The 26,557-nt window shown below is 38.0% G+C and overlaps 2 protein-coding genes across 2 annotated transcripts in view; one reads left to right on the top strand and one right to left on the bottom strand.

Annotated features, from left to right (window-relative positions):
* The window catches only part of CLEC16A (C-type lectin domain containing 16A), a 376,293-nt gene that overhangs the window by 208,090 nt on the left and 141,646 nt on the right, over nt 1–26,557 (top strand). The gene's annotated exons all lie outside the window — the stretch shown is intronic.
* LOC141950919 (uncharacterized) overlaps nt 1–26,557 on the bottom strand; it is an 89,213-nt gene that overhangs the window by 18,359 nt on the left and 44,297 nt on the right. The window contains exons 32-55 of the mRNA XM_074886424.1: nt 26,448–26,534; nt 25,818–25,952; nt 25,308–25,427; nt 24,291–24,508; nt 22,324–22,517; nt 21,350–21,652; nt 20,331–20,560; nt 19,122–19,283; nt 18,243–18,320; nt 16,590–16,946; nt 15,668–16,024; nt 14,263–14,613; nt 12,171–12,302; nt 11,100–11,249; nt 10,510–10,626; nt 9,749–9,844; nt 8,681–8,908; nt 7,765–7,975; nt 6,383–6,549; nt 4,885–4,997; nt 3,738–3,819; nt 2,975–3,112; nt 2,086–2,245; nt 138–288 (exon numbers count right to left, since the gene is read on the bottom strand). Coding sequence (XP_074742525.1) covers nt 138–288; nt 2,086–2,245; nt 2,975–3,112; nt 3,738–3,819; nt 4,885–4,997; nt 6,383–6,549; nt 7,765–7,975; nt 8,681–8,908; nt 9,749–9,844; nt 10,510–10,626; nt 11,100–11,249; nt 12,171–12,302; nt 14,263–14,613; nt 15,668–16,024; nt 16,590–16,946; nt 18,243–18,320; nt 19,122–19,283; nt 20,331–20,560; nt 21,350–21,652; nt 22,324–22,517; nt 24,291–24,508; nt 25,308–25,427; nt 25,818–25,952; nt 26,448–26,534 — 4,337 coding nt within the window. The remainder of the gene's footprint in view (nt 1–137; nt 289–2,085; nt 2,246–2,974; nt 3,113–3,737; nt 3,820–4,884; nt 4,998–6,382; nt 6,550–7,764; nt 7,976–8,680; nt 8,909–9,748; nt 9,845–10,509; nt 10,627–11,099; nt 11,250–12,170; nt 12,303–14,262; nt 14,614–15,667; nt 16,025–16,589; nt 16,947–18,242; nt 18,321–19,121; nt 19,284–20,330; nt 20,561–21,349; nt 21,653–22,323; nt 22,518–24,290; nt 24,509–25,307; nt 25,428–25,817; nt 25,953–26,447; nt 26,535–26,557) is intronic.

The following is a 26,557-nucleotide window of genomic DNA, read 5'->3' as shown; positions in this document are numbered from 1 at the left end:
GGTTGCTCATCTTTCATAGTCATAGCCTTTTATACATCCAAAAAGGAGGATAGTTTGTCTCCTACTTGAATTCCCTGGCTTGCTTAATGCATTTTTTTTTTAAAAAAAAGAACCACTTGATATTCTTCTAATTCTACGGACATTTATTTGCTCTGGGATGCTGTACCTGGTCCTTCTCATTCCAAATGACAGTAAGATCATCCCGGTGATTGCGTGCCGAATGTTTCACATATAGGTTGACTCTGGCATGCCATGGGAAAGGGATGGAGAGAGGATGGAAAAGTTCCACTACAAGATAAAAAAGCAAGTAAGTTTCCCCCACCACAAATCACGACTGTTCACTTTCTGATAAAGAAAAAGGGATAGGACATACTGTCCCACAGGTAGCAGGGCAACAGTTGGTTCCCAGAGAAAACATCGTCTTTGCTCACACACACACATGCACCTACCCAACAGCCACAAGGACTTTAGTCTGCTGACTTCTGCTGAATATGAACAAATGTAAGGGAAAACAGGAGTCTTCTATTTACCAGCAAAATAGTAATTACCTGCAGTAATCGAAAGATTGATACCTATACCCAAGCAAGAACAGCCAGGAAAGTAATCTTCAAGAAGCTGAGATCACCTTCCACTGGAAGAGGAACAGCTTACAACTCTCAAACAAGTGCATGCAGTTATTTTCTCCATTTTCAGACAACATAGCCTCAACATAAGGGTTTAGCCTTTACCACTCAGGGTAGTGGCCTGCATGACCAACGCTCCCCGCAGTATCCAGTGCAGCAGAGCAACAGAATTCACTACAGTTTCTGAAAAAAGCCTCAGAAATGGTGACAATAAAATAAAAAATAAAATTATATCCAGGAGGGATAAAAACATAAAAAGGAAGAAGAAAACAGAAAAATAAACAAAAATGAACTTAAAAGGAAATATTTTTACTCTCCAAATTCAAAGGGATACTTGGGCAACATTCAGAAAAAATGTTATCTGTGGGATGTGTCTCTGTACCTCTAGTGCAGTGACTGAAAGGGTCGGCTCAAAACCCTTTCCTTCTCTCAACTGAGACAGATTTGCACTTAGGTACCCACTTCATAGTGAACGACCCTGACCCTGGATTACTGGCTATTCAAGGCTGAATCTTCCTCAAGGTACACATGCACTTGTGGAGCTGGGAACATTTCTGGCTAGCAGGTCCAGGTGTACGCCTCACACATGTGGCAACCTCACAGCATAGTAAGACTACAGATCCTATAAAGCTCATCCTCAGCACCTTGAGTCCTTCTGGAAGGAAATATATACCTTTCTTTTCCAGTACTTTCCAACTGGATCCTTAAATCATAAAATCACAGAACCAGGACCCTGATCTGCACTGCAGAGTGTACCACTGTTCATACTACATTCTCCCCCCTCTCCCATCAAAGTTGTTTGTGTTTGTGAAAAAAAATGAACCATTCACTGGCACAGAACTATGGAACTGGTTTATTCAGAATGGAACTACCAGGAAGAAGAGAAGCAAAACCCCACACATTGAGATTTCTCATTCAAATCACCGCCCCGAATGAAACCAAATGCATATGTGAACCCCAGTCAGCCACCTCCCAGCTAAGTATCCTAGCACCTTGGCTAGAATGAAAGTAGCTGCAATACTTTAGCTCTCTTCTCTGTTTACAAATGGTGTCTACTCTAAAACTAGTTCCGAGGTTTCCTGTGCTTTTCATTAAATATTTAAAATATTCAAAAGCAAATATAAAAATAAACCCAAATGTTTCATTTAATCCAGAACATTTCTGAAATTTGTTGTAAAATAGAAATGGACATTTTAATTTGCTGATGACTTCTCACTCTGGCCAAACTTTTCCCTGGCACTACTAAAGTTTATTTAAGCTTTACACTCCATATCCACAAAGTAGAAATAGTGTTCCGAAGTGGACATTTGTAACAGCCAGACTTACAATGAATTTAAAGCAAGTAAGATCTTAGAAGGCCTGGATTGAAACCATTTGAATATGCATTTTTAAATCAGATTTATGTGGTTTGGTTTATTTTATACTCTACTATCAACACTAGCAAAAGACTTGAGAAACCTACCCTGAACATCATGACCTCCAGGCAACTTTGGAAAGAGTCCAGTGTAAGTGCCTGTTACCTTTACCTCTTTGCCATCCCACAGAGCAATGTGCCTCAGCATACGTGTTCTGTTGCCTTTTTGGTAAACCGTCATAAACACAAGCTGCCTTGGAAGAATTAACTAAAAATAAAAGAGGGGAAACATATTAAATCCTAAATTCTCCAAAAAATTAAAAAGCTAAGTGTGTAATTTTGATACTGTAAAGTTCTGTGAAATCTAGCTTTAGAAATGTTGTTATAAAAGGTCTAGTACATTGATATCCTAAAGCCCATTGCTTTCGTATAAGCAGCTATTAATTTCTACTTGACTTCATTTCTATAGTAAGTCATCTTCTCACATAACAGAACATACATAAACAGCTGACTATCCCCTTTACAACAGTCTTTGCTTATTACATATTTTCATTTTCTCTTTTTTATCTCACTGAATAGTTCTTACAACATCAAGAGCCCCACTATTACAGAATAAATCCAGCAGATAGCACAAACAATAATATCTATTTGTGACATCTCTTCTTCCTTATTTAGAAAAAGAAATATGTGTGGTACCTGCATAATAAAAATTGCAATTGGTCAGTTTGTAATATATTATTTTTCTTATTTCTTATATATCCTATATATGTGCTTCATCTATAGGAGCAAGCAAATATAAAATGAAACAACAGTTTTTACCATTGGACACCCAACCTGCAGTTGACTGTTTGCTCATGCTACTGGAGAAATCAAGGGCAAAACACCTCATAGCAGCTGGAGCTGTATTTGACCTTCACTGTTTGCCATCCCAAAAGCCATACTCTAGAAATAGGGTAGTCACAGTTTGCCTTTTGCCATCTGAGTTGATGATACCAACCTGGGACATTGTCTGTATTACTTCAATGACATTAGTGTAGCTGGTTCCAATGAAAGTTAGCTTAGCTGTAACATTGAAATCCCTTTTTTCCATCCTGAGGTAGAGTTTGCCTTTTGCTTCACTCATATCATAATTTACCTTTTCAAGTTCCCATTAAATTAAAAAAAAAAAAAAAAAGAGAGAGAGAAAGAGAAAATAAACTTAAATATTGTGCTTGCATTCTTTGCACAGTACGTTACATTATGGTCCTCAGGACCTAAGAGAGATCTGATTTTCCCCTATGTTCATATTACAGAAGGCACAGCTACAAAATAGCATAAACTGAGTAACGTGCATAAGAAATTAGTTTTTATGTGAGTAGGAGTAGCTGTGCTGCATTTGACTGACAAATAACCCCATTCATCTTCCTTGCTTATCCTTGCTGTTGTGTATTTCTGCACTGCAAACAGCCAACATCCAGAACTGCTTTCTGTCCTGTCTCTCTTTTCTTAGTAGCCAGAATAATTAAAGACATTCCCGAGAGGAGTCTATCAGAAGTCATAATTAGTGTCGAAGCACAGAAGCAGAATCAAATGGAATAAATCCTTTCTAGTAGGTTGGGATTGTTAGCATCTTTGAAATCGAACATCCTCAGCAACAACAGAAAGGTCAGAGTACCAGAATACAGAGTACTAGTACTGGAAATAATGCAGCTTGACTCCTAAAATATTAGACAAGTCTAATTTGTAGTGATGTATGTGACAGATAACTTGCAGATAGTTACCTTAGAAGACAGTTCTGCTGCACTGGGGAAGTACTGTAGAAAGAAGGGATGAGTCTGGAGTGCTTTTATATTCAACTCTTCACTAAAGGGAAGAAATGTACTTTTGTTCAACAGTATTTCAGAAAGTCCACTCTCACTGACAGCACAATGTCATCTGAGTAATCTCTGAGTCTGTCACAGCTTTTAGAGTTACAAATTGCAGTACCGTCCACTGAATGCTTACCCAGCCCACATTTTTTGATGTATTCATACAGAGGTAAAGGAGACCAAACAGCACTGTCATCTCTGATGTCAGTGAAAAATCTGCATATGGATCTCAAGGACAGAATGTGGCCCACTGGATCAGAAATTACTTTGGCTAGCAATTTGCTAGCCACAGTAAATGCATCAGCTTTTTTAAAATGAGGGGTATTTTTGAATCTGACTTTGCAGGCACTGTCATGGTTTTCAGACTCATAATTCACAATTATTAGAGTTTAACAGAACTTATAAGACCTTTCAGTGCAAAGGTCCTTTGCTAGAAACTTAAGAAATACCTGAAATACTCCAAGGCTGAAAATACTACACCTCTTAAACACCCTCAAAAGCTCACAGTTTTGTTTATATGCTATACCAAATATTTTTGTTTAGACGCTGATTATCAGACACTTTTGAAGTAAAAAATTATTCTATTCATCCTTCATTTCTTTAAAGAACTTAGAAAATTTTTAGAAGACAGAAAGAATAAATTAGCACAGCAGGTACAGTCATACTGATACCAACTTAGAAAACTGAGTGAGTCTCCATATTTTTACAAGGTTCAACTGTGCCAAAATGATTTAATAACATTTAAACAGTTATGTCAAGTTAGGGTATATTTTTAAGTACTTGTCTGGCTCAGACCTAGAGTTTTCTGGATTATTTCACTGTCTGCTACTTCGATGCTGTGGAGGCAGGCAAAAAGACAAGCAAACCCCAAGCTGTGAGGAAGGGAATCGCTCTGCAGCCCTTCATAAACTTCCTGAGGTACACAGACTGTTTGGTGTGACTATTCATCAAAGCTTTGTTATCCATTTCACCAGTGCTTTGGTGACTAAAACAGTAACATTTTCCATGGAATCACAGTGGCCTAATGACATTTTTACAGTGCTCAGAATGACCCTTTTACCCTTGCTGGTCTTTTTTCCTACTGATGGTAAAGGAGAAGGTCGTGTTTTGTTCATAGGTCAGCCTCAGAGCTCCTTCCACTTCATTTTCAGTCAGGACTTCTTGAATTGTCATCTGTGCAGGGGGGAAAATAAACAAATCACACACCATAGCTTCTACCCAGCATTTCACCTAAACTGAGCACAATCTCTTGACTGACTTAAAACCATCATCTTGACTGAAGTTTATCTTCTAGAGAGGCCTTACAGATGCTTACTAGACCTAAATCAAAAGCATCAAGAGATGTCTTCCTTTTTTCCTGTATGTTTCCATAGCTGCTCATATGCATTATTGACAAATATTAGCCTTACTTTCAATGTACCCTTATCTGGTTTAAGTCTAGAGCCATTAGTTCTTGTTTATGTCTCCTCCACTCATATACTGTAAAGAAACTGTCTTTCCTTCTTTTTTTGATGAAACAGATGGAGCTCCACAAATCTTTTACTCCAGGGTATTTTCTTCCTCCCACAGCTGCTAGCTCATCTACAGCTTTATCCTGAAACTGCTAAAGAATCCCTGTGGGGAAGATGAGCACCACCTTCCACGCTGAAACATCAACACATGTTGTGTTTGCCAAAGTCTGTAGGAACAGTAATTTCTGAAGTCCCATAATTATACTCAAACCTTATATATGAATAAGGCACCTAAAGATTACCATCTCTGTTTTTTCTTTTTTTCACTCAAACATTTAGAGGATAAAAGACATTTCACTAAAGATTAGGGAGGGAAGAAACAGGGGATATATATATAAAAAATACATTTTAATAAAATGTTGGCATTAAATAGTCTCTTGAAACACTGACACTTAATATGCAGGTTTAATATTGATTTAAATTGATTTAATGTTTATTTTCAGCAAAGTCTACCTTTGATTTTGCATCCTAACTACATATCCTCTTGTCTGAAGAGAAGGTCATGGATTACTTGGATGTGCTGTTCTACCCTCCAAAAGGGAAGGAGACATTTCAACTACTACTTCTTTCTCTCAAGGGATGAACATGTACAGCCTTTGTTGATCCTATCAAGTAGTCTGGAATACAAATCTATTTGTTTATTCAACACTGAAACATTTTAGGTATCAATGGTACAAATGCTTTAACCAAGCCAAGGAATTCTCTGAGTACAAATGACAGCTGTTTTCTACCAAAAGTCCTTTCTACTTTAGTAAACCAGATCAGCTAGGAAGTGACAATAAATGAGTGTCTTCCTGAAACGATTAATCCTGAAATCTGGGATTTCAGGTACCTGCTGAGTTTCCTTGGAAGCAGACCATTAGAGCATTAGCTCTGAACTTCAATTAAACAAGGATTCAGATAATCTGGGCTAAATCACCTCTCATTTGCATTTGTATAAACCTGGAGTAATTTCACTGAGGCCACTGGAAGTGCTCTGGGTTCATGCTAGTGTAATTCAGATGACAGCTCTAATCAAACCATAATAAAACATCTATAGTTTATTACCTTAAGAAAGAAGGGAAGTCCCAGATGATGGAGAAGTGATATTGAATGCTTCACCTCTGCCATGAATTCAAATATACCACAGAGTTGAAAGTCTGTGTCAACATCCATAGTCACAGTTATATCTTTGTCATCGTATTGGATTTCACAGATAGTCTTGGCTTTGTCTTCTAGATAGCAAGAACAAAGTAATGCCATTTTGAGGGGATCATTTTCACTCTGCATAACATCAATCCAGCTAGCTTTTGGGTTAAGACATTCATTATGACAGTCATCCATTCAGGATGACAAGGGCTTTGGCCTGTGCTTGGAGGACTGCAAAGTGTTTTGGATGTCCTTGAACATACAAAGTCTTGAGCTAACAGAGCTTGTGTGTCCATGTAAAAGTGTTAAGTGACAAGTCAGTTCCCAACAGTAACATGTTTTTGCAGCTAGAGCTGACTAGCTTACACAGCCAACAGTAGCACTTGGCAGACTTGGCCACTTCTTCTAGAGAAGAGCTCTGAGCTGTTTTACCTCTGATGACTCCTTCAGTTCCAGCTACAACAGACCAACACTGCTCAGACATGACTTGAAGACCTTTCCCCCACTTTCCTACCAGCTTTTCATATTTGAAAAAGAAAATATAGACTGCTAAGACATAAAAACAAGATGAGAGATGTGAAACCCCAAAACTCTTTACAGAGAAGACATGTCTGGAACCATACAGTGACCACTCTGGCAGCTGTCCTGAAAGTCACCTGTTGTCCTGTTGCTTTCTTGAGAATGGGTGAAAGTACATGGTGCCACTAACATTAGTATTGATTCAGTGCCTGCTAACCTGAATAATTCCTACTCTTTGGTGCTCTCACAGCTGTTGGGGTTCTCTTCAACTTGAATATACTCCCACGTGGGCATTGAAGGTACTTGACCACAGTGTACCTCAGCAGTTGAGGGACATGCAGATAGGATTTACGTCAGGGCAAGTTTCGAGGACAGACTGGCTTGTTCAGGATGGGTCTGCCTCCTCTCCACAGTTCATACAACAAAAGCCATTTAGAATTATTTTCAAAGCCCACTTTAAACTACAATGGAATTCACATTTTTTTGTACTTTGTAACAAGGTTTTTATTTTGTAACAAGTAATCTTATTTTATGCAGCTAAGTATCTTGGAGATCACCTGTTTTACCAGGTGTTGCACCACACGAGATCTTCCCTGGACGATCCCTTACCAGATGTAATGTAACAGTTTAAGAATGACAATTATACTTACATACAAGAAAAAGCGTCTTTTTAGGTATTTCCTGCAAATTTTAGTCAGTCTGTAGCTGTTGAAGGAATAGCTGAAACATCCTCAAAGAGCTATTATATAACAAGAAACCTGAAAGGAATGGCAGGTACCTACCTGATTTCTGTAAACTGAGAATCAAGTTGATTGCCTTAGGGTAGCCAAACACCTGTAGTGCCTCACTACTATGTACACTTTGGCAAAAGATATCCACTTGGTGACCAACATAATAGGAGTTTATTATGTATGTGATCGATGTTTCTCCAGCTGCAATGTGTATATATCTTTCTTGAGTAGTGTTGTCTCTCCCTTGAAAAACCACATCTACCTAAAAAAATACATGTAGATATGTTCTTGAAACATTTAAGTACTATTTAATTTTAAAACAGAAGACAAGTGGAAGTGAAAGTTCTTTCTAGTCTATACGTATGTCAAAAATCTACCCATTAACAAAAAAAATCCCAGCCTTTCATTATTCACCTGCGTCTTTCCAGTATGAAATCCATTTAACTGAATGAACTTCAAACCATGCCAGCCTCGTTGATTTATGTCCAATTCTCATTAGGTTCTTTTTTATCCCACAAAAACATGACTCCCTTTATAGAAAGGATCCTTGATCCATGCACACTGCCAATATTTACCAGATAGTAGGTACTCCAATACTTTCCTGAAAATAGCACTTAAAGAAGTACTTTAAGTATAAAATTCCCTTTAAAGAACATAGAAGCAATATTCCAATTCCTGATGTGACATGCTGAAACTATTCTCCTGTAGAGTTACAGTATCAACAATACACAGTGTACTAACACTGATCAGAATGGAATAACCTGGTCCAGAAAGCAGTCAAAAAGAAATTTTCTATTTCAGTAGTTCAGGTTTCAGCCATCCATAGTTTTTAAATATCAGAAAATCTCAGCTTTCATCCTGTACCTTACAAAACAGTAGTTTTCACTCAAGCCATGGCCTATTACATTATAAGAAAGGACAGTAATTTTAATGAAAAGGGGAAAAAAAAAAAAAAAAAAGAAGCTACCTGTAAAGATGATGGGACTCTGGCTTGTAGCAGCCATGGCCAAGTATGATGGAAATTTCCAGTTATGTTGGTACTTGTTTCAAACTCCTGGATTTGTCCTTCAAGAACTGTTAGGTGAGCACCATAATGCGCTTTCATACTAAAGCTCTTGATCACTTTCAGGTTTAAGATAGCCTGCGTGCAACAAAGGTAAACTGTGAAAAGACAGCTTTGTAAAAGGTAAAGCTCCTGTTAGTCAGGGTTCTTTCTTTGATTCAGGCAGTATCATCTCAAAGATGTGTCAAAAAAATTAATCTCATGTAATTTCATAACACAACACAGTTACAGATGTCCCTTTTATTTTTAAATTGAATATTTTAACATGTATTCTCCAGTATGGCCATGCCTTAACCCTATTCAAGCAGTTACATGGCTAACAAAGAGTAAGTGTTGCTCTGCAGGCTTCTGTATCTCAGATAAAAAATATGCCAGTATCAGTACTCACCTCTGCCTAGTCTGTACAAGGTACACTGCAGATCTATCAGACCAGGCATATGAGCTAAAATGCATTGTCCTCCTCATGCAGCACACGCTGCAACCTCAGCTGTGACTTGGGCTGTTCACACACTGGGAACCAATCTCCAACCTCTTATTCCTATGGAAAGTTCTGGTCCAGCAAGCTATTCTCCCAACCCTTCAAGAACAAACTGAGCTTCTGGACTCCCCTCAAGAATAAAGTAAGCATCTGGACTCCCCTCCACCCTGAACTTTAGGGAAAAACAAGACAGAGAGAAATAGAGCAGGAAGGAGAGGGAGGAGGGAGAAAAAGAAAATATAAACGTCTTTAAAACAGAAGGAGGCAGTACGACCCATGTATAATAAGACAAGATGCATATTCAGAAAAATCTTATTCCATCAGGAGCATAAGGAGAAATGTGCTTTTCTGTCTCCACGCTCCACCTAGACAGACAGCACCTTCCCCAACTTCCTCTCACTTCTGATGGGTTACAGAACTCAGGAGTACAATCTGCACAGCAAAGAAGTGACTGATCTGTTATCTGTCCATTGCAGAGTGACATTTCATTTTACCACCACCACACTTCTCTGCCTCATCTTATCGCAGTTCTTTCCAAGATAGTCCTTGTATGCACAGGTACAGACTTCCAATGTCCCAGACCATTCATTCTGCACAAAAAAAATTACAGTTCGCACATCCTGCAATGCACCTTCATGAGGAATACCATCATACTTCAAATTACATTATGAAGGACAGAAGACTGCTGCTTTCTCTGGCAACTGAATTAAAGGTAAGGAAGGCCCAACTTCAGTAGAGTATAGGTAAAGAAGAGCACTGGGTCTAGAAGTAATGATAAATGAGAATGAAAGCTGAGGTGGTGTGACAGTACAGACACCTTGATTCAGAAGGATACTTTACTGAAGGTTAGATTGTATTTTAAAATGTTGAGAACAATCTTTCCCACTTGCACCTGCGACATGAGGTAGATTGTTTATGGTTCTGGTTTGCTCCACTAGGGCTATATTCTGTAGCAATAAGCTTTTTCTCCTGTATAAATCTTGACTTTTAACTGAAGTATTATGAAGCAACTTTGAAATCTGTGTTATGTTCTTACACAAGATGGCATAACAGAACAGATGATAAAATTAACAACTGAATTAGTAAAATTCTACCCTCCTTGACAGAGAGACAAAAATTTCACCTAAATAGCAAATGCACAAAATCACATCTACACCGTCTGTTCTTTGCCATCTGACTTCTACAGCTACTGTTTCTGTCATGGCATGATTCCAGGCTGGATTCATGTCCCCCCTGTCATTGTCTGCTAACTTACCTGCAACTCAATCCTGTCTTTTATTGGCAAAGTCTTCAGTGCCTCTATGTTATGAGTAAGCTTGTAGTTAAGAGACACAACATCCAACTTCTGGACAAAGCTCAGTTCTTCTGTAATCTGTTTAGTCCAAATAAAACATGACAGAAGTTAACTGTGACACATCTCTGATATTGAGACTGCTCTGATTATTGTAATTATTGTACTAATTACACATTAGAGTAAAATTATGAAAACTATGAAAAATTTATGGTGAAGAACTGTCTGATTTTTTTATGTCACGACTTTGTACTGTAATAGGGAATATGCTTCACCAGTGAAGATACTTGCTAAGAAAGGTCTGATACAGTTTGCAAATGGGAGTTGTAGATCATTGCTGATGTCAAATTTGTTGCTGAAAGTGATTGCACAGGAGTAGCTGAAAGACACTGCCTTCATTTAATTAAGGTCTTTAAAACCAAACCAGCCTCTGCAGAGTATTCCTATAACAGTCTCATGCACAGCTATTTCAAATGGAGAAACAGTATTTATCAAATCAGTTAGCTCACTTTAACCTCTATTTCACATCTTACTAATATGGAGGAGACACTTACTTGCTTGTTGTTCACACAGAAGTGAATAAGTCTTCTATAGAAGTTGCTGGTTTTTTCTGATATCACATCAACTAACATCCTTGTAGGAATGCCAATGTCAGCAGCTCCTTGAATGTTATGAGTCAGCACTGCATCCAACTCTTGTCTTTCCTGTTAATATTTCACAGCATATACAGCAAAGCATGTGTATAAACTAAAGCCTGCCACAACACACAGCTCAAACCAGAAATTTAGCAAATCTCTCTGTCCTGCATTTAATACTAATTAAAACCAATTGCGTTGAACTTAGGGAAGTTACACTGGGAAAGAGAAAAAAAAAAATCAAGCCTAACATAGGATAAAAAAATATATATTCCAGCTAAGAGGGGAAAAAGTACAAATGTTTCTCTCTGGTGGCAAAAAACTCCACTAGGTATCTGTTTATCTACAGCACTGGAATACGGAGAAATTACCAGTTATGGCAAGAAAGTGAATGATCACAAGGAAGAAGATACTTCTCTCTGTATTCTACTCCCCTGCACTGATGACAAGAGAAGCCAAACTTATAATTGTCAACAAGAAAGCAAGAGATTCAGAGCCTTTCTTGTGCTGTTGTCTTACTGAAGAAACAAAACAGCAGTGTCTCAATGAATTGCTGCCTATTACTTTGCAACATAAATCACAGTGATCACTCTATAAACTGCAATCTTTTTTCTTCTTGTACGTTGCTGTATACTTTCATAATGAATGAAGAGGATTATATTGGAGTACCTGTTGTATATGTAGAGTGAGATGAGCATTTGTGGGTTTGCATGTCTTATCATAATGAACATCAAACAGTATGATACAAAAACAGACATACATATACACACAAAGAGCATAACAAGGAAATGATTCAGGAAGTGTCACAGCCTGCATCCTACTATCCTATACATCTGTTTTACTGCACATTACAGGTGCCAGATTTTCAAAGACTTCATTTTTATTCCAACATTTATTACTAAAGCTAGACTATTTGTTCCCAATAAAATAGTTTAAAGTATGTCACTCAGTACTTCATACATGCAGTCTAACAGTCTGCAGGATACTTACCTCAGTGACTTTTAGTATAACGAGTCCTTGTAATTTACTTTCATCAACAGTGATCAGAGTCTGTGAATCTAGGTTCATCTTATCCATCAAAACATAGCCTGAACCATCAATTTTTAGTGGTGCTCCAAGATCCTGTCAAAGCAAAAAAAGTAAATTAAAAAATTTACCACTTTTACACTTACCCACAGATACACTATACACCTGAAATTTTTTATTCCTAATAAGTAGCTCTAATAGCACCCAGCTATAAATCTAGTATATCAGGCAGCGTATCCATAGGATGTTTCAGAAATCTTGACAGCTTTTTATTACATTTTATACATTTTGTCTTTTTTATTCTGAATATGTCTGACATATTTTTGATAAGTGAGCCAACACAAACAGAACACAGGACAACGTGGCAGCTCTTCCTGCCTAAGTGAAAAGTCAATTAATTTTCTATGCTTGGCATTGCTCCAGTGGCCCAAAGCATTCATAAATCCAGTGAAACCAGACAGTATACATATGTTTCTTTTATTATGGCAGCTCTTTTTTTGGAAGAGGGCAGGTGAATCTCATCTTTGTATATTCAGATTTACCCTGACTTGCATACTGAATCCACAGATCATTCTGTGGTAACATCTCTCTTAAACTTCCCATATACTTCTCCTGTCCTTTCCACTCCTGCCTATATAGCACTGACTGGTGGGATCTGTGAGAGGCCAAGCATCATGATATCAGGATTTCCAATAGCAACACAAATTTTCAGTACAATAAGTCAGTGCACAATCCAGCTAAATTCAGAATTGCTACTTCAGGAAATCCTGCTACAGAATTTCTCCCCCTCTACCTACCTACAACAGTCTGCCCTGAGAAAACAAACTACTAGGCAAGAATTGAGGGAAGAAGTGCCATTTTTCACTCCTCCATCAAAAGGCCAAAGGAGCTCAGCGTGTCATGCTAACTAGCTGAGAGAGGTCACGGTGCGCTGCCTTTCTTTACTTGGGAAGCTCTGAAAGCTGCCTTGATCCCCAGCTCACACAGCTCCTCCCAGGCAGCAACACTGTGGGCTCCTTCAGAGATGGGGATGTCTGGTGACAACAGATAAGTGCTCTCGATAGGTCTCCCAGAGACAGGGCTTCACTTCCTTTGCTCTGTGTAGAAATGAGACTGTACTGCAAACGATGGCACATTTGTGTGATATGGAGTGATCTTCTTCCACAGAACTCCAGTTTTCACTGTATTTTTCTACTGGCTGAATCTTTTCAACAAAGAAACTACTGTTTTTCTTGTCCTGCTAGTTGCTGTTCAGACTCAATGTCTATAGCAAGACTTGCACCAAACCCAGAAGTTAAATCTCATTAACGAAACAGGAGGTGTGATTTGGTGGTGGTCTGTCAGGCACTGTACATGGTAAGATTCAGCTCAGGGACAATTATATGACCAGCATTTGCAAGAATTAGTATAGAGAAATGGCTCACCAGGGCAGACAAAACCAGCTTGTTCAAAATGTCACTTTGTTTTTCAGCTAAATTCCCTGAAATATTTCTCAACTGAGGTCTTACAGGAAATCGTAACTATTGTTTAATGCTGGGTTTTTCACTCTGTGTGTTCTCTGCAACAGTCTTCATACATTACGTATTGGCTGGTTAGCAATTTCAATTTTTTGTACAGCTGAGTGGAAATTTTATGACTTGAAGATTATCTATTTATTTTATATATTTTTAAACTATTCAGAATTTGGTTGTCAAAATGCAGAGAAACTGTAACTGCTGTTAAAACCAAAGACAGCTTTGAATACTCATTATTTCTGAAGATTAAAACCCTGCAGGTTTTTCTCAACCACGCTTTTGAAAAAATACATCAAAGCTAGTACAAGCGAGTCCATTAGCTGTAGGTACTGATTCACAGAAAATCTGGCTTATACCATACAAACATAGAGTGAATGACTGGCTCCAAATGTAAGATGTAACATTAAAAGAAGAGAATGTTTTTCTTGTTTCTCTTCTACCATTGAAATCATTAGGCTATGTTCTTGTGACTTTACTAGGTGCAAAGATCCTGGTTTAGATGTATAAATTCAAGAGTAAAGTAAAAAAACTCCTTCCAATACCTGAATTGTTTGGCATTTGTTTTCTATAAATATTTTCCACTGAAGGTTCTTTTCAGGATTGAAGTCCCCATTCATTTGAAGCTCACAAGCACCTGATTTCATTCCTATTCCAATATGATATTTTAAGTGGTTTTGTGCAGTGATGGACAGCTTATTTTCCCTTGAGATTTCCTTCAGTTGAGGGAGATCATGCCTGAATTGAATTGCCAGTGTAATCTTTGGCTTGCACTCTGCTCTCACTTCCAGATGGGCAGTCTTGCCTTCTGTTTCAAGGACACAGAGAAGTTCCGCCTGGCACTCGTCTTTCTGAATAGATCCTGTGAGCCGTGACTGAGTTGGAATTCTGAGCTCCTATCGAGATTAAAAGAAAAATAAAAATCCTTCAGATTATACATAAACTTTAAGACAAGTCAGTATTGAGTCTTTTTTCTTCTCCTTTTAGCATACAAGAAAGGAGATTTTATGTTACAATATCAGAGACAAAATCTATAGCCTCTGCACTGACATTTTTCTCTCTCCCAACACTAAGATGGCAATTCTGTCTGAATAAGGTCTGAGGGAAGATTTTAGGACTGCTCTGCACAATTTACAACTTCTGTATCTATTTGAAGTTTTACGTTTACAAAAATACAGAATGCCTTTTTTTTTTTTTCAGAGTGAACATCCTCTGCTTCATTCATACAAGACCAATCCCCATTTTCAAACAAACTAAGCCACAAAAAATAACAGGCCTAACAGACATTCTTGCATCTGGTGTTACAAGGTTTTTTAACACTAAAACTTCAAGCTTGTCTTGTGCAACATCCCAAATTAAATGTTTCCTCTCATGCTTTCAAAGTATTTGTAAAAACACTGAAAATTTTTATAAATGTTTAATATTTTAAGTGGTTTTCATTCCCTTTTCATTATGGATGACACACACTTTCCTGTCATTTTTGGTTTTATATTGCTACTTTGTAGTTGAGGAAATTAAAACCGAGGAGTTAAAAGCAAAACATAAATGACTATGAACATCTATAAATAACCCCTAAATTCACAATAGTCATTCTTTCTAATGAAAATGAGGCTGGATGGAAAAACCAAGGAAATTACACAACTTCTACTTTGATAAAAAAGACAGACCAGAGAATATATTTTTTGACAAATAGTTCAAACTAAAACTGCTGTTCAGCCTTAGAGGGCAGTCTTGGTCTGCAAAGGCAACAAGCAGCAAACACTGAACTAATCTCAGTCTACAGAGAACACCTATGAACAGGATACATTAGACACTTTCTTTGCCTAATGCTGTAAGACGGGTATATGTCTTTAAAGTGGTTTTCCAACACTCAAACATTGTTATTTTAGCTAAAACCCTATATTGCCTGCATTTATGCCAAATCTCCCTTTAAAAGCCTCCAAGAGCTACCTGCAGAAGCTGACATTCTGTTTCTGTTTCCAATGTCCATTCAGCTTTTTTCTGAATACAGAGATCTCCTCTAGCCTTAAGTTTGCATTTGCCAGCCTGCAGCAACAAAATTCCCTCAGTGGTGGAGTCTGTGGCTGCAGATAACTGGACAGAGTTTTCAAAAGGCAGCCCAAGCTGACTCAGCCAGTGAACTGAATGCCTGAGCATCCCTTGGAGCGTATATTCGTGTTCGCAGGAAGTGTCTATCTGCACATCAACCATTCTGCCATCACACTGGAGGTTCATTAAGAAGCCAACATTGCAGATGTTCTGTTGAAATGAGCCCCCAAAGGCTACAGCATGAGGCAATCCCATCCTCTGCAACAGAAAAAGATTACACTATTTAAAGCACACAAGGTAAAGCAACTGTCTGCCTAATTTGTTTCTAATTAATGAGAAAGCATTTCTTTCTGAACCAATATGCTTTTGGAAAGGACCATACCAGACAGCTTGTTTCACAGAGAAATCAGAAATTTATCTGTGAAACAAGAGAAAAAGAAACCAAAAAAAAAATGGTAAGGGAAGAAAATAAAAATCCTACAACCTTTTTCTAATTACTGTAGAAGAAAAAGGTTGTAACCCCAAAGAAAACCTCCAAAATTTCAAACAGAAAGGACATGCTTTTCATTAGACTCTAGGACAGAAGTTTATTTTCATTTAAAAGCTATTATTAAGCAACTATTTCATGGCAACAGCAGTAACATCTACTATTTTATTACTCAAAATTCTCATCTTCAAATACACTCCCTCTGCAAGTGCTCTGACTCACTGCTCTGCCAGAACAATTTTCATGACCAAAACTGTCCTCTCCATAAATAATTGTGTCAGGAGATGATCAGAAATACACAGATATAATGCCATACAGAAAACAATCTAGGCTTACCTCTAGACTGACGCACTTGTTTCTAAAAGTAAGTACCCATTGTGTATCTGTTTCATTGCTTGCCAGGCTCACTTCTCCATCAGCGTTTAAACTGCAAGGCCCAAGGACAACACCAAGCATGCCCTTATACTTGTCACTTCTCATGGCTGACACCTTCACTTGGTTCTCTCTGGCAATTCCCAGAGACTGAAGCAAAGGCAAAGAATGCTGGAAGTCAATTTCTAAGTGAGGCTGGATGTTAGTGGTGGCATTGAGTTGCAGGCAAGCAAACATGTCATGAAAAGAAACATGTCCAAAGAAGATGACAGTAAAGTTGCTGGTAAGCATTGACCCATTCAGAGAAACTCTTGCTGGAGTCTGAAAAGTTACAGGAAGAATTGTTGTCAGGTTTGTTTTTCTGTCAGGAAACATGCTCACGTTACTGAAAGAGAACTATTTCCCTATTACCCTGACACCATTTTGTATTCATCTTACATATTTAGAAATGCCTAAACAAATGGAGAGATGGCCTAAAATCTTTATTTTACAGTTTCATAATAAAAGTAACAGAAAAAAACCAACTCCACAACTGTTAAAACAATTACTAATACCAGAAAAATCAACTGTTATTGCTTTTACTATTATCACTTCTGTTTTTACTATAAGTAAATAGAGCTCTAGCACTGTGAGAATGTGTTCAATCACCCTCAGACCTCAGCAGGAGTGACAAGTGTTATGCATATTGTACCCATCTTACGTGAGGGAAGCACTGAAATGCATTTGTCTTTTTTTGTCATTAGAACATACATGGGAATCAGAGTCTCCGTGATTACTGTCTTTCCAGAGACAAACGTAATCTTCTGTACTGTCACTCACAGGAGACATTTTTAACACTTCTTTAAGAATATGTCAGATTATAAGGTTTCTTTCTCAAACAGTTCAAGAGCCACAGGGACTTTCACAAACAAATGGTTAGATAGAAAGAGCAGAAAATAGAGTAAAAAGTAAACCGCAAAATTCTCAGCTTGTGCCTCCTATGCTCCCTTGTCCAGTTCACATCAGGTTGGTTCTTCAATAACAGAACAAGACCATTTATACTGAGTTCAGTTCTAACTGGCAGAAGATAGAGTTTGGAGACTTCAGTTAGAAACATTAATGTGACTCTTGCCTTCTGCCTGGTGCACACCTCTCACCACCTGATATTAGTTTTCTGCTAGGTGCAAGCTCTTGCACTGAGCTCTAAAGCAGCACAACTTGATTGTTTGCTGTAGGACACAGGAATATCGCCTTTAAAATTGGACCTGTTGGGCCCATAAATATCCCTTACGTCTACTTTGTATTCTGCACTTGGTGCACAGCTGTGCACTAAAGATGTAAATCTGTATCACTTGAATGCAAGTTTGTTGACAATTCTGATTCAGAATAAACAATCCACTGCATAATGGTGAAACTGAGTGCAACCTCCCCCACAGCCTTGTACAGTTTTTGATGGAGAAGTAATCTGACCTGTTTGAATCTGTGAATATTAAGGGAGTGAAAATATCTGAAAGTGTGTGCAAAACTTCCAGCTAACTCAAATCCATTTCTACATCTCTGACACCTTTCAGTACTTAAGATTCCCTTAGTGGTAGTGAAGACAATATGTTGTTGACTGCAGAGTCATGAAGCCAGTACCTCAAAATGTTGAAATGCAATTGCTCCATTGCAAAGGCCAGAAAGTTGTTTGTTAGCAGATTCTCCACTGCAAGCAACCTGTTGGCATTATCAACAAAGCACATTCAGAGCATGAAGAAAAGCAGAGAGGACTAAAATAGAAAGGAGCAAGCTAAAAGGCTGCTTTCAGGATAAAAAGCATGAAGACACTAAAACATAGCTTTAAGATTAAAGGTTAGAGATCAGTTTTAAAAAGATAAACAGTTTAGTGATCTGAGGCTAAATCATGTCTCGTCTTGCATTATCATACCAAAATATTATCAGCATAAAGACAGAAGAATATCTTCAAACAGTAGGAAACCATCACTTGCTAGACAGAACTATTTTTGATACTCTGGCTTTTGATTTTGACAGGAGATAGGGGCATTTCTTATGTTTGGAACAGAAAATACCACTGTCACAAGCAGACATTCAGTGTTTCAAATGCCATCAGCTGTATCCCCTGCTGCAGAAAGTGAAGTCCTTGGGGAGTGCTGTTGGCTGTCTGAAGGCTACTGCCATTATTCTTCACTCTGCTGTCAATACCACTGCACCCACAAACAGCTATGCGATCCACCTGCAAACTCTGCTTTAGCAAGATGAAAAACTCAGGACTGCATGTTATTGTGCCTGGGCCAACACCCACTCCAGTTTCATGACATAAATGTTTTGTTATCCACCACATCTTGAAAACCTGCTCTTTATTGTTAAGCAAACAATTTTTAGGCTTTCTGTACCGGCCTTGTTTGACAAAAACCCCTCTCCATTCTGATCTGCTAGCTTGCTCTCAGGTAGTAAATCTGAACAGTTGAGAATGGCAGAAAGCTATCAAGTACACTATATAGCAGGATTTCTGCTAACCTCTAGTACACGTGGAACAATGTCCATCAGTCCTCCCACGTCGTGGTGAAGTGAAAGAGAAATTTCCATAGCACTGCCAGTGGTTTTCTTCTCTATTTCAATTTTGAGCTGTTCCATCTCCACTGTGGTTGTTATCCCTGCAGCAATCTTTTTGGTGAAATTCTATGCACAAAAGAAACCAAATCATGGAAAGAAACAAACAACAACCTCTCATCAACAACTGACAAAGGCAGAGTCTGTTTCACCATGCTTAAACAGCACAGACTGTGTGAGGGCAGCAGCACTGGAAATAAAAGTGCAAATTCATCAAAGAGGCTTCATTTCAAAAAGAGATTTTCCAATTATGCTAGACCTTCTGAATGCTGTGTACCAATAATTCCTTCTGGCTCCAAAACATGTTGAGACCATTCAGTACCCTAGAGGATTTGGGTCCTAAGGCATACATGATTAAAGCACTGAAACTTCTAGTAAGCAGGGCAAGGGAAACTGCATAGAGTTCTTCCTCCCCTCACCTCTGTGTCTCACTGTACCACAGTGGCTGAACCCACCACAAATGTTACTATGTTAGCAACTTGAGCCTTCTCGCATGTGTTTGAACAAGCAAAATATTTGAATACTTCTTTTATGGAAGGGTAAGTTGAGATGCAAAAGCGCTATATGTTATTCAGAGATCTACAGCAGAAATGCAGATAGAGAGAAGAGTGGCCAAGCAACACAGTACCAGGAAACATGATCCGTGATGCTTCTGTGGGTAGAAATTTCCAAATGGAAAACCATGCTAAACACTCTTCTTGCTCTTTAGCAGACATCCAAAGGATCACATCAGAACTAGTTAAACCCAGTACCAGATGCAATGCAGTACCTAGGCTCACTCACACTTACCTGATGGCTACATATATTAGGCCAGCCTGTCCACTTCCCATTTATAGGGGAAAACCAAAATTGGACAAGACTCCTGTTCCTATGCAGCAAAACACCTCACTTAAATGAGAACTGAATTAGCATCTCATTTAGTCTAGATTCAGCTCCAGGACTTCAGATGACAGGTACACAGCATGACAAGAAGCCAGAAAACACCTTTCTTTCACACAGTAATTTAGTACATCCCAAAAATGCAGATGCTTTTGCAATAAAGTGCACAGGAATAACCTACAGTTATTAGAAATGGTTCTGCCAGAAATTAAATAATCACAGGCACACTCTTCTTACCTCATAATAGCCAGCAGCTTCCACAATAAAAGGGATCCCATATTTCTTTATCTTTGAGATGTTGTGCTTTAAACTCACAGACAGCTGGGATTTAGGAGGCTCTGTGGACAGTCTGTGACCTCCAAACACAGCAGTAATCCTTTCACTGCCACTCTGCAGGACTATAGTGATGGTGTGATTTCTTGTGCCATGGTCACACACGGCAGTGAGAATGCCATCCAAGGGCAATCCTACTGACAGGGAAGAGAGCAAAATCAACACAATACTTCTGGGTTGTCACTGTAAAATACAGAAAAGATGTATTACAGATTAAGAGAAGCCTTCTATAGCTTTTCATAGGACAGACTTTTTTTAAAGTGTGATCATTCAGTTAGCTGCACTTACTGATATTTATAGTAAGAAAGGATATTACCTACCATATGAAAATCATATTGAAAAGGGATTGTTAAATTAAACTGTGGCAGATGCTTTGAAAGTCAAGGATTTTTCTTTTCTTAATAAAGGATATCTGTCAGTGGGTACTGTGTTCAACTCCAGTAGTCAGCTGTTAGAAAGTTTCAAACTAGACTTCTTCAGTCCAAAGGGACAAAGGCAATTTACCCATTCAAAATTATTGATAACTTCAGTTCATGAAAACACTTGGTTTTGCTTAGGAAACAACACTTGGCATATTTTAGTCTTCAGTATGATTTATTCAATGACTTTCAATGTTTCAATTCTGGCCCAAATCAAAAGAGGCATAAAAATTATGTTCAGAGGAACTGATCAGCATGCAGGAATACAGATGTACAAGAGAAATAATTTACTCTGAAGTAGTTCAAAGAGCTTTTAAAAAATTTTGTATCCATTTTATTGTATTTTCTCAACAGTATTAAAAAGAATGTTGCTAAGACTGGATCACATTTTGTTCTGGTCTAAGCAAAAGCAACTCATCTATTTTCACTGGTCTGCACTCATTTAGATAAATTCAGCTTGACACTGCGTTACACCACACCATCAAGTAGAAGTTTTCTTCATACCTGCATTTTTTAAAAAGCTGATATTATGTGTGAAAGTCCCACTGACTCTGCTGTGCCCATGACTCATGATATTGGCAAAATCTACAGAAAGGGCTTTCTCATCCACCTGGAAGATAGCTAGCCCCCTTTTCATCTCTTTACTCAGCTCCAGGTGTCCTTTCAGTTTTGCCTCCATTGGGATTGCCTGACTGCCATTCTGAAACACAGCAAAAGTGATATTGTGTACCGTGGTATTCCCAAACACATTTCTGTTCCTGAGATGGAGTCCATACAGTGTTTTGTTCACCATCACACTGATGTTACCTGTAACAGGCAGAAATGATTACTGTGGAGAGAGTCCTTTGGGACAGAAATAACCAGAATTTTATAAGCAACATATAAATTAACCATTAATTTAATACCAGGAGGAAATAAAAGAATTTCCATTTATTATTATAGATAATGTAGCCTAATCTAGAGAGCAAATCCAGTATTGTTGAGAGAGTTTCTCTACTAGTAGAAGAGTCTGTGTTTAAAACAAACTACATAATACTATTTCTGGCAGTTGTTTCTTTTTATTCACCAAGCTGCTTGTGCCTTTAAGCCATGGACTACACTGCACTGCCTTCTGAAGGAAAATTTACAGAGGGACTATGACCTATTACTTGTGTAACTCCAGGCTAAACAATCCCTCTGGAGCTGTGCAGTGACCTACTCCACCCATGGAGCCATTCAGAAGAGTAAGGGCCTCAAGCCAGCCCCACCTCATTTCAGAAGACCTGCATAGGAAAGATGCCACCGACTATTTCCTTCAACCAATGAAAATATGAAAATTACAAAACACCGTTATTTCGCTAAAAAGTTGTTTCAACCCAATGACCAACAGTTCGTTTTGCATGCTAAACACTCTCTTCTGCATTATACACAGATCAGTAAGGAATACATTAAAATTAGATAGCTGCAGACTTAGCAGTAAAACACAAAATAAAAAGTACCATCATGAATGTTGTTTTTGCACTTCAGTAATCCATTCAGAGAAAGAAGATGAGGTATGGCCTTTAATCCAGCAAATGTGTGTCGGACTCTTCCACTTAGGGACAAAATAAAACCAACTTTCCGCTCCCTGGCTCCCATGAAATCCATGCGAAGACTATTTTCATTAAGCTTCATCTCAGAAGATATCAAAAGTCTAAAAAAAGATAAAAATTGCTAGTAAGATCTTATTATTATGCTTAACTCATGACTGTCAAGACAACCCCCCTCTCACTAAAAGCAGGATCAATGAGAGCAGGGTGCTCAGGAGCACGTGTGGTCAGTTTCTGAGTATCTCCAAGTATGGAGACTTCACAGACTTTGTGGGCACTTGTTCCAGTGTTGTGATTCAGTGAATCTGATGCCTTGCACTAAGTACATGCTATTCACCAGATGTTTATAAAACTACTCAGTAAAACTACTCAGTAAAGCTTCACAGATTGGCAGACTAATTTTTCTTCAAATTGACTGGATGCTTTTGTTATGATCCCTAATAAAAGAAAAAGAGTTGGACAGAGTTCGAGTTGGAAATTAACTCTTCTCTGTCACAATACGAAATCTCTCTTCAGTGCTGATTTAAAAGCAGCATTGAGAATTCAGTTTAAACAATAATTTTAAATGCCACCGCCATTTGAGTTTGGTAAATGAACCAACAATTATTTCTTTGTATCTCGGCCCTGAGTTGAACAGTGTGGGAGAAACACAGCACAGCTTTTTGAGAAACCTGCTGGAGCAACAAGAAACTCAATTTTTAGTGTTTCAGGTATAAGACTGAGATAGAATTTTCACATTGTCTTCAACAAACTGTCCATTGAAATGTCTGAATTTCTAGACCCAGGTATACTACACAAAATACTTAAAAGTGAGGCAATCATCTTTTCATATTGTTAGGCATCCCTCCTACAAATTGGAACCCTCTTGAAAGACTGATGATGAGTAAAACCTCAGTGAAAATCCACTTGATGTGAAGAACTGAACTACATAATTCAGGGAAGTAAGATTCATTTCATCAGTCAGCCACTGAAGTCTGCACAGACTGTATCTTTTTAGCAATTCCCCAGAAATATTCAATCTTTTATTTTTCTCTCCTTTCTCCTGGTAAAATAAATCTGAAATAAATTGTCATTCCAGAAATTTTAAATGTTCTATTTTATCTCCTGTGAAGTGAGCTGCAATAAATTGCTCTGTTACAGCCTACCCCAGTATTTAAACAAATGAATGTACTATTGGAAGCCCAGAGCTGCAAGTAAGCTGCAGAAACACATTAAATATCTTTCCTGAATCTTTTATATTATTTCTTCTTTTACTAGTAAATCTAATGAGCTTCAACTAAACTGTAGTAACTTCTGATTTAACTCTGTCTCCTCATTCTCCTGAACCCATCCAACTCCTGAACTGCTAAACACTAGGACCTCTACAAAAACATCAACTCCTTCACTGCATACTTCTGTATTTGTGAAATTTGAAAAATCAGCTGGAAGACAGCTGAAACTTAGGAGGGCCAAATTTCTATTTCCCATCCCTACCACCTCAGAGCTTTCCATAATACTTAATAAAACTTTATAATAAACACTCGGAGGTTCCCTCTTCCACTGGCATATCTTATAAATATTAGTTCTTTACTTCTGAGAGAACAAACAAGGGGCGGGGCGGGGGGGGGAAACGACAACTGCTGATCGAAAACCCAATAGAACACTACCACCTGTTCATTCAAGTTATCTCCATACAAAGTCCTAGGAAAGCAACTAGAACACATTAACGTAACTTATACCGACTTATGAAACATAAAGAGCAAAAGTATTTCAGGGGATAACACATGAAATGGCATTTGCTACAGTGGCTTCTGCTGCATCTATATGCAGTTACATTTAAATACGTATCACAGAACACTCTTCAGCTCCTCTATTGACCAAGATTCTGATTTCTCTACCTTGATGGAAATACTTTGCCCATGAGCTGTAACTGTATTGATTCTGGGTTTGTCAGGATTGTCTGATGGAGGAAAGCCCTCAATTCAACAGCTCTGGCATTCTTCCTGTTTTCATTGTTCATATCAACCTCCAGCAGGAACATGTCCCTTCCATTGGAATGAAGGTAAAGAGAGCCATTCAAATTGCTCTCACCATATCTCTTTAGGGCTGCCCGGGCCTACAGATAGAGAAAATGAAGAACAGGACATTAAGGATCTTAAATCATAAAACAGAATACCGAAACATCAGTTTAAGGAGTAAGACTGCAGACTACAAGTTGGGCTTGGGAAAAAGCAGAAGGGGGAAGCAGAGGGGGAAAGGTGTTTCTAGTTTACATCTTTGTCTCTCACCATCTAACTCTACTTTTATTTGGCAATAATTAAATTAATTTTGCCCACGTTGACTCCATTTTGTCCATGAAATTAATGAGAAAGTGACTGCCCTATCTTTATCTCAACCCACCACATAGGATAAAATTAATCCAAGAGAAAGAACCTTTTGAATTGGTAATAAAAGCTACAGATGACACCTCATTTTGCATATAGGACTGTCACCATGCTAGAGCTTTCAACAAAAAATTATTAACTACGTTGAATTTTAAGTACAATTTAACTTGACTTTCAGAGTTTTCTGAATTTCAGCCAAAACATAAGCCACCTATTCCAAGTGCATGTAGCCATCTAGCCAGAATAAACTTTAATCATAAAAAGTTAACTGTTTCCCTAACAATTTACACCTCTCCACTACACTCACTGAATTCTGTGTTAAGTTGACCAACTTTGTAGTATATGCACACATTTGTGTTCCCATGCTTGAAAGTAGTTGCAAAGCAATTTACAGCACAAAGTTAAACAGGTCCCAGGTTAACATGTATTCCTAATGCATGCGACAAGCAAAAGACTCAGCACAGGTCTGAGTGTATGAACTGCAAAAGCCAGCAGTTCAAGCAACAAGATTGCAATAATCATGGAACTGACCTGTGAAGACATGTTCTTGTTGATGATGGCTTTTACACTCACACCATAGTCAAAGTGGTCCAATTTAGTCTGCCTGGAAAACAGCTCCCCACTTAGGCCCACTGCTTGCGGAAACTCAAGCTATTTGACAAAGTAAAATGTAAACACAATCACTGCATTCCCATCAACTGCCTCATGTGTTTTGATGCCTGAACTTTTAGCATGAAGTAGAGGATGTGTATAAGCAAATGTGTGTATAAAATTTAACCAATTTTATGCAACGACACTGAAAATTAAACTAAATGCAGTAAAAAAAAGTATAAAAATGAAAGGTCAGTGTGTTTCTCACAAGACATTATTGATACAGACTATGATTTGAACTGCTGAGGGACCTAGGGTCTTTGTTAGGGCCAGGACTTTATTGAACTAGGAAGTTTACAACCATGAAACAATTATAATTCTAAAGACAATGCACTAAAACAGCCACCAAGACATAAAAAATAAAACACCATAAATGAAAACCACCAATACCTGGAATGAATGTGTCATATCCATGTGTAAAAGGTGTCTAAAATCTGCCTCACTGGATTTGTTCTGATATCTCCCTAGAAAGCTGAGAACATCTTCCTTACTGACCTTCAAGGTAGTCTCAAGCTCATGCTCTGCCTATGTGTTAAGAACATGAATAAGTGAATTGCATTGAGCATTAACCCCATATATTATGAAAGATGAGAGAAGTCATCCCTACATGTTACAAAAAATGAAAAGAGTTGTGAGCTGTTACATTGTGGCTCAGAATGAAAAATGAGCAAAGCACAAAAGAATAACTGCATTTGGTAAGACACACCTAGGTAAGAATGAGAACCTTGAATCCATTCCTTCTCAGTACTTGTTATTATTAACAATATTCATGCATAATAATATTTTTAAAATAATGTATTAGGTATTATTATCATATATTACTACACAACATATTATTATATAAAACACTGTATTAGGGAGGCACCAACCACATCATTGCTCTCTGAACTTTCTGGTTGTAGCATTTACAGGTGAGGAACTAAAGACCTATAGCAAGTCAGGTCTGAAAAGACAATAAACTCTAAATAAACAGGTAATTCATCTCTCCTTCTAATTGAATTTAACAGGAAATTTACTCACATTTTGGTGACTTTGAGTTAAAATGCATATTTCAACATCTCTGGGGAAGAGGCTGTAGTTATAAGGATGAGTTAACCCAGCACAAATCTAAAAAAAAGGTTGAGAGGAAA

Source organism: Strix uralensis, chromosome 16, assembly GCF_047716275.1.
Source record: "Strix uralensis isolate ZFMK-TIS-50842 chromosome 16, bStrUra1, whole genome shotgun sequence".
In the NCBI taxonomy this organism is placed as follows: Eukaryota; Metazoa; Chordata; class Aves; order Strigiformes; family Strigidae; genus Strix; species Strix uralensis.
The sequence above is the reverse complement of the archived record's forward strand: the minus strand, read 5'-3'. Positions and strand labels throughout refer to the sequence as shown.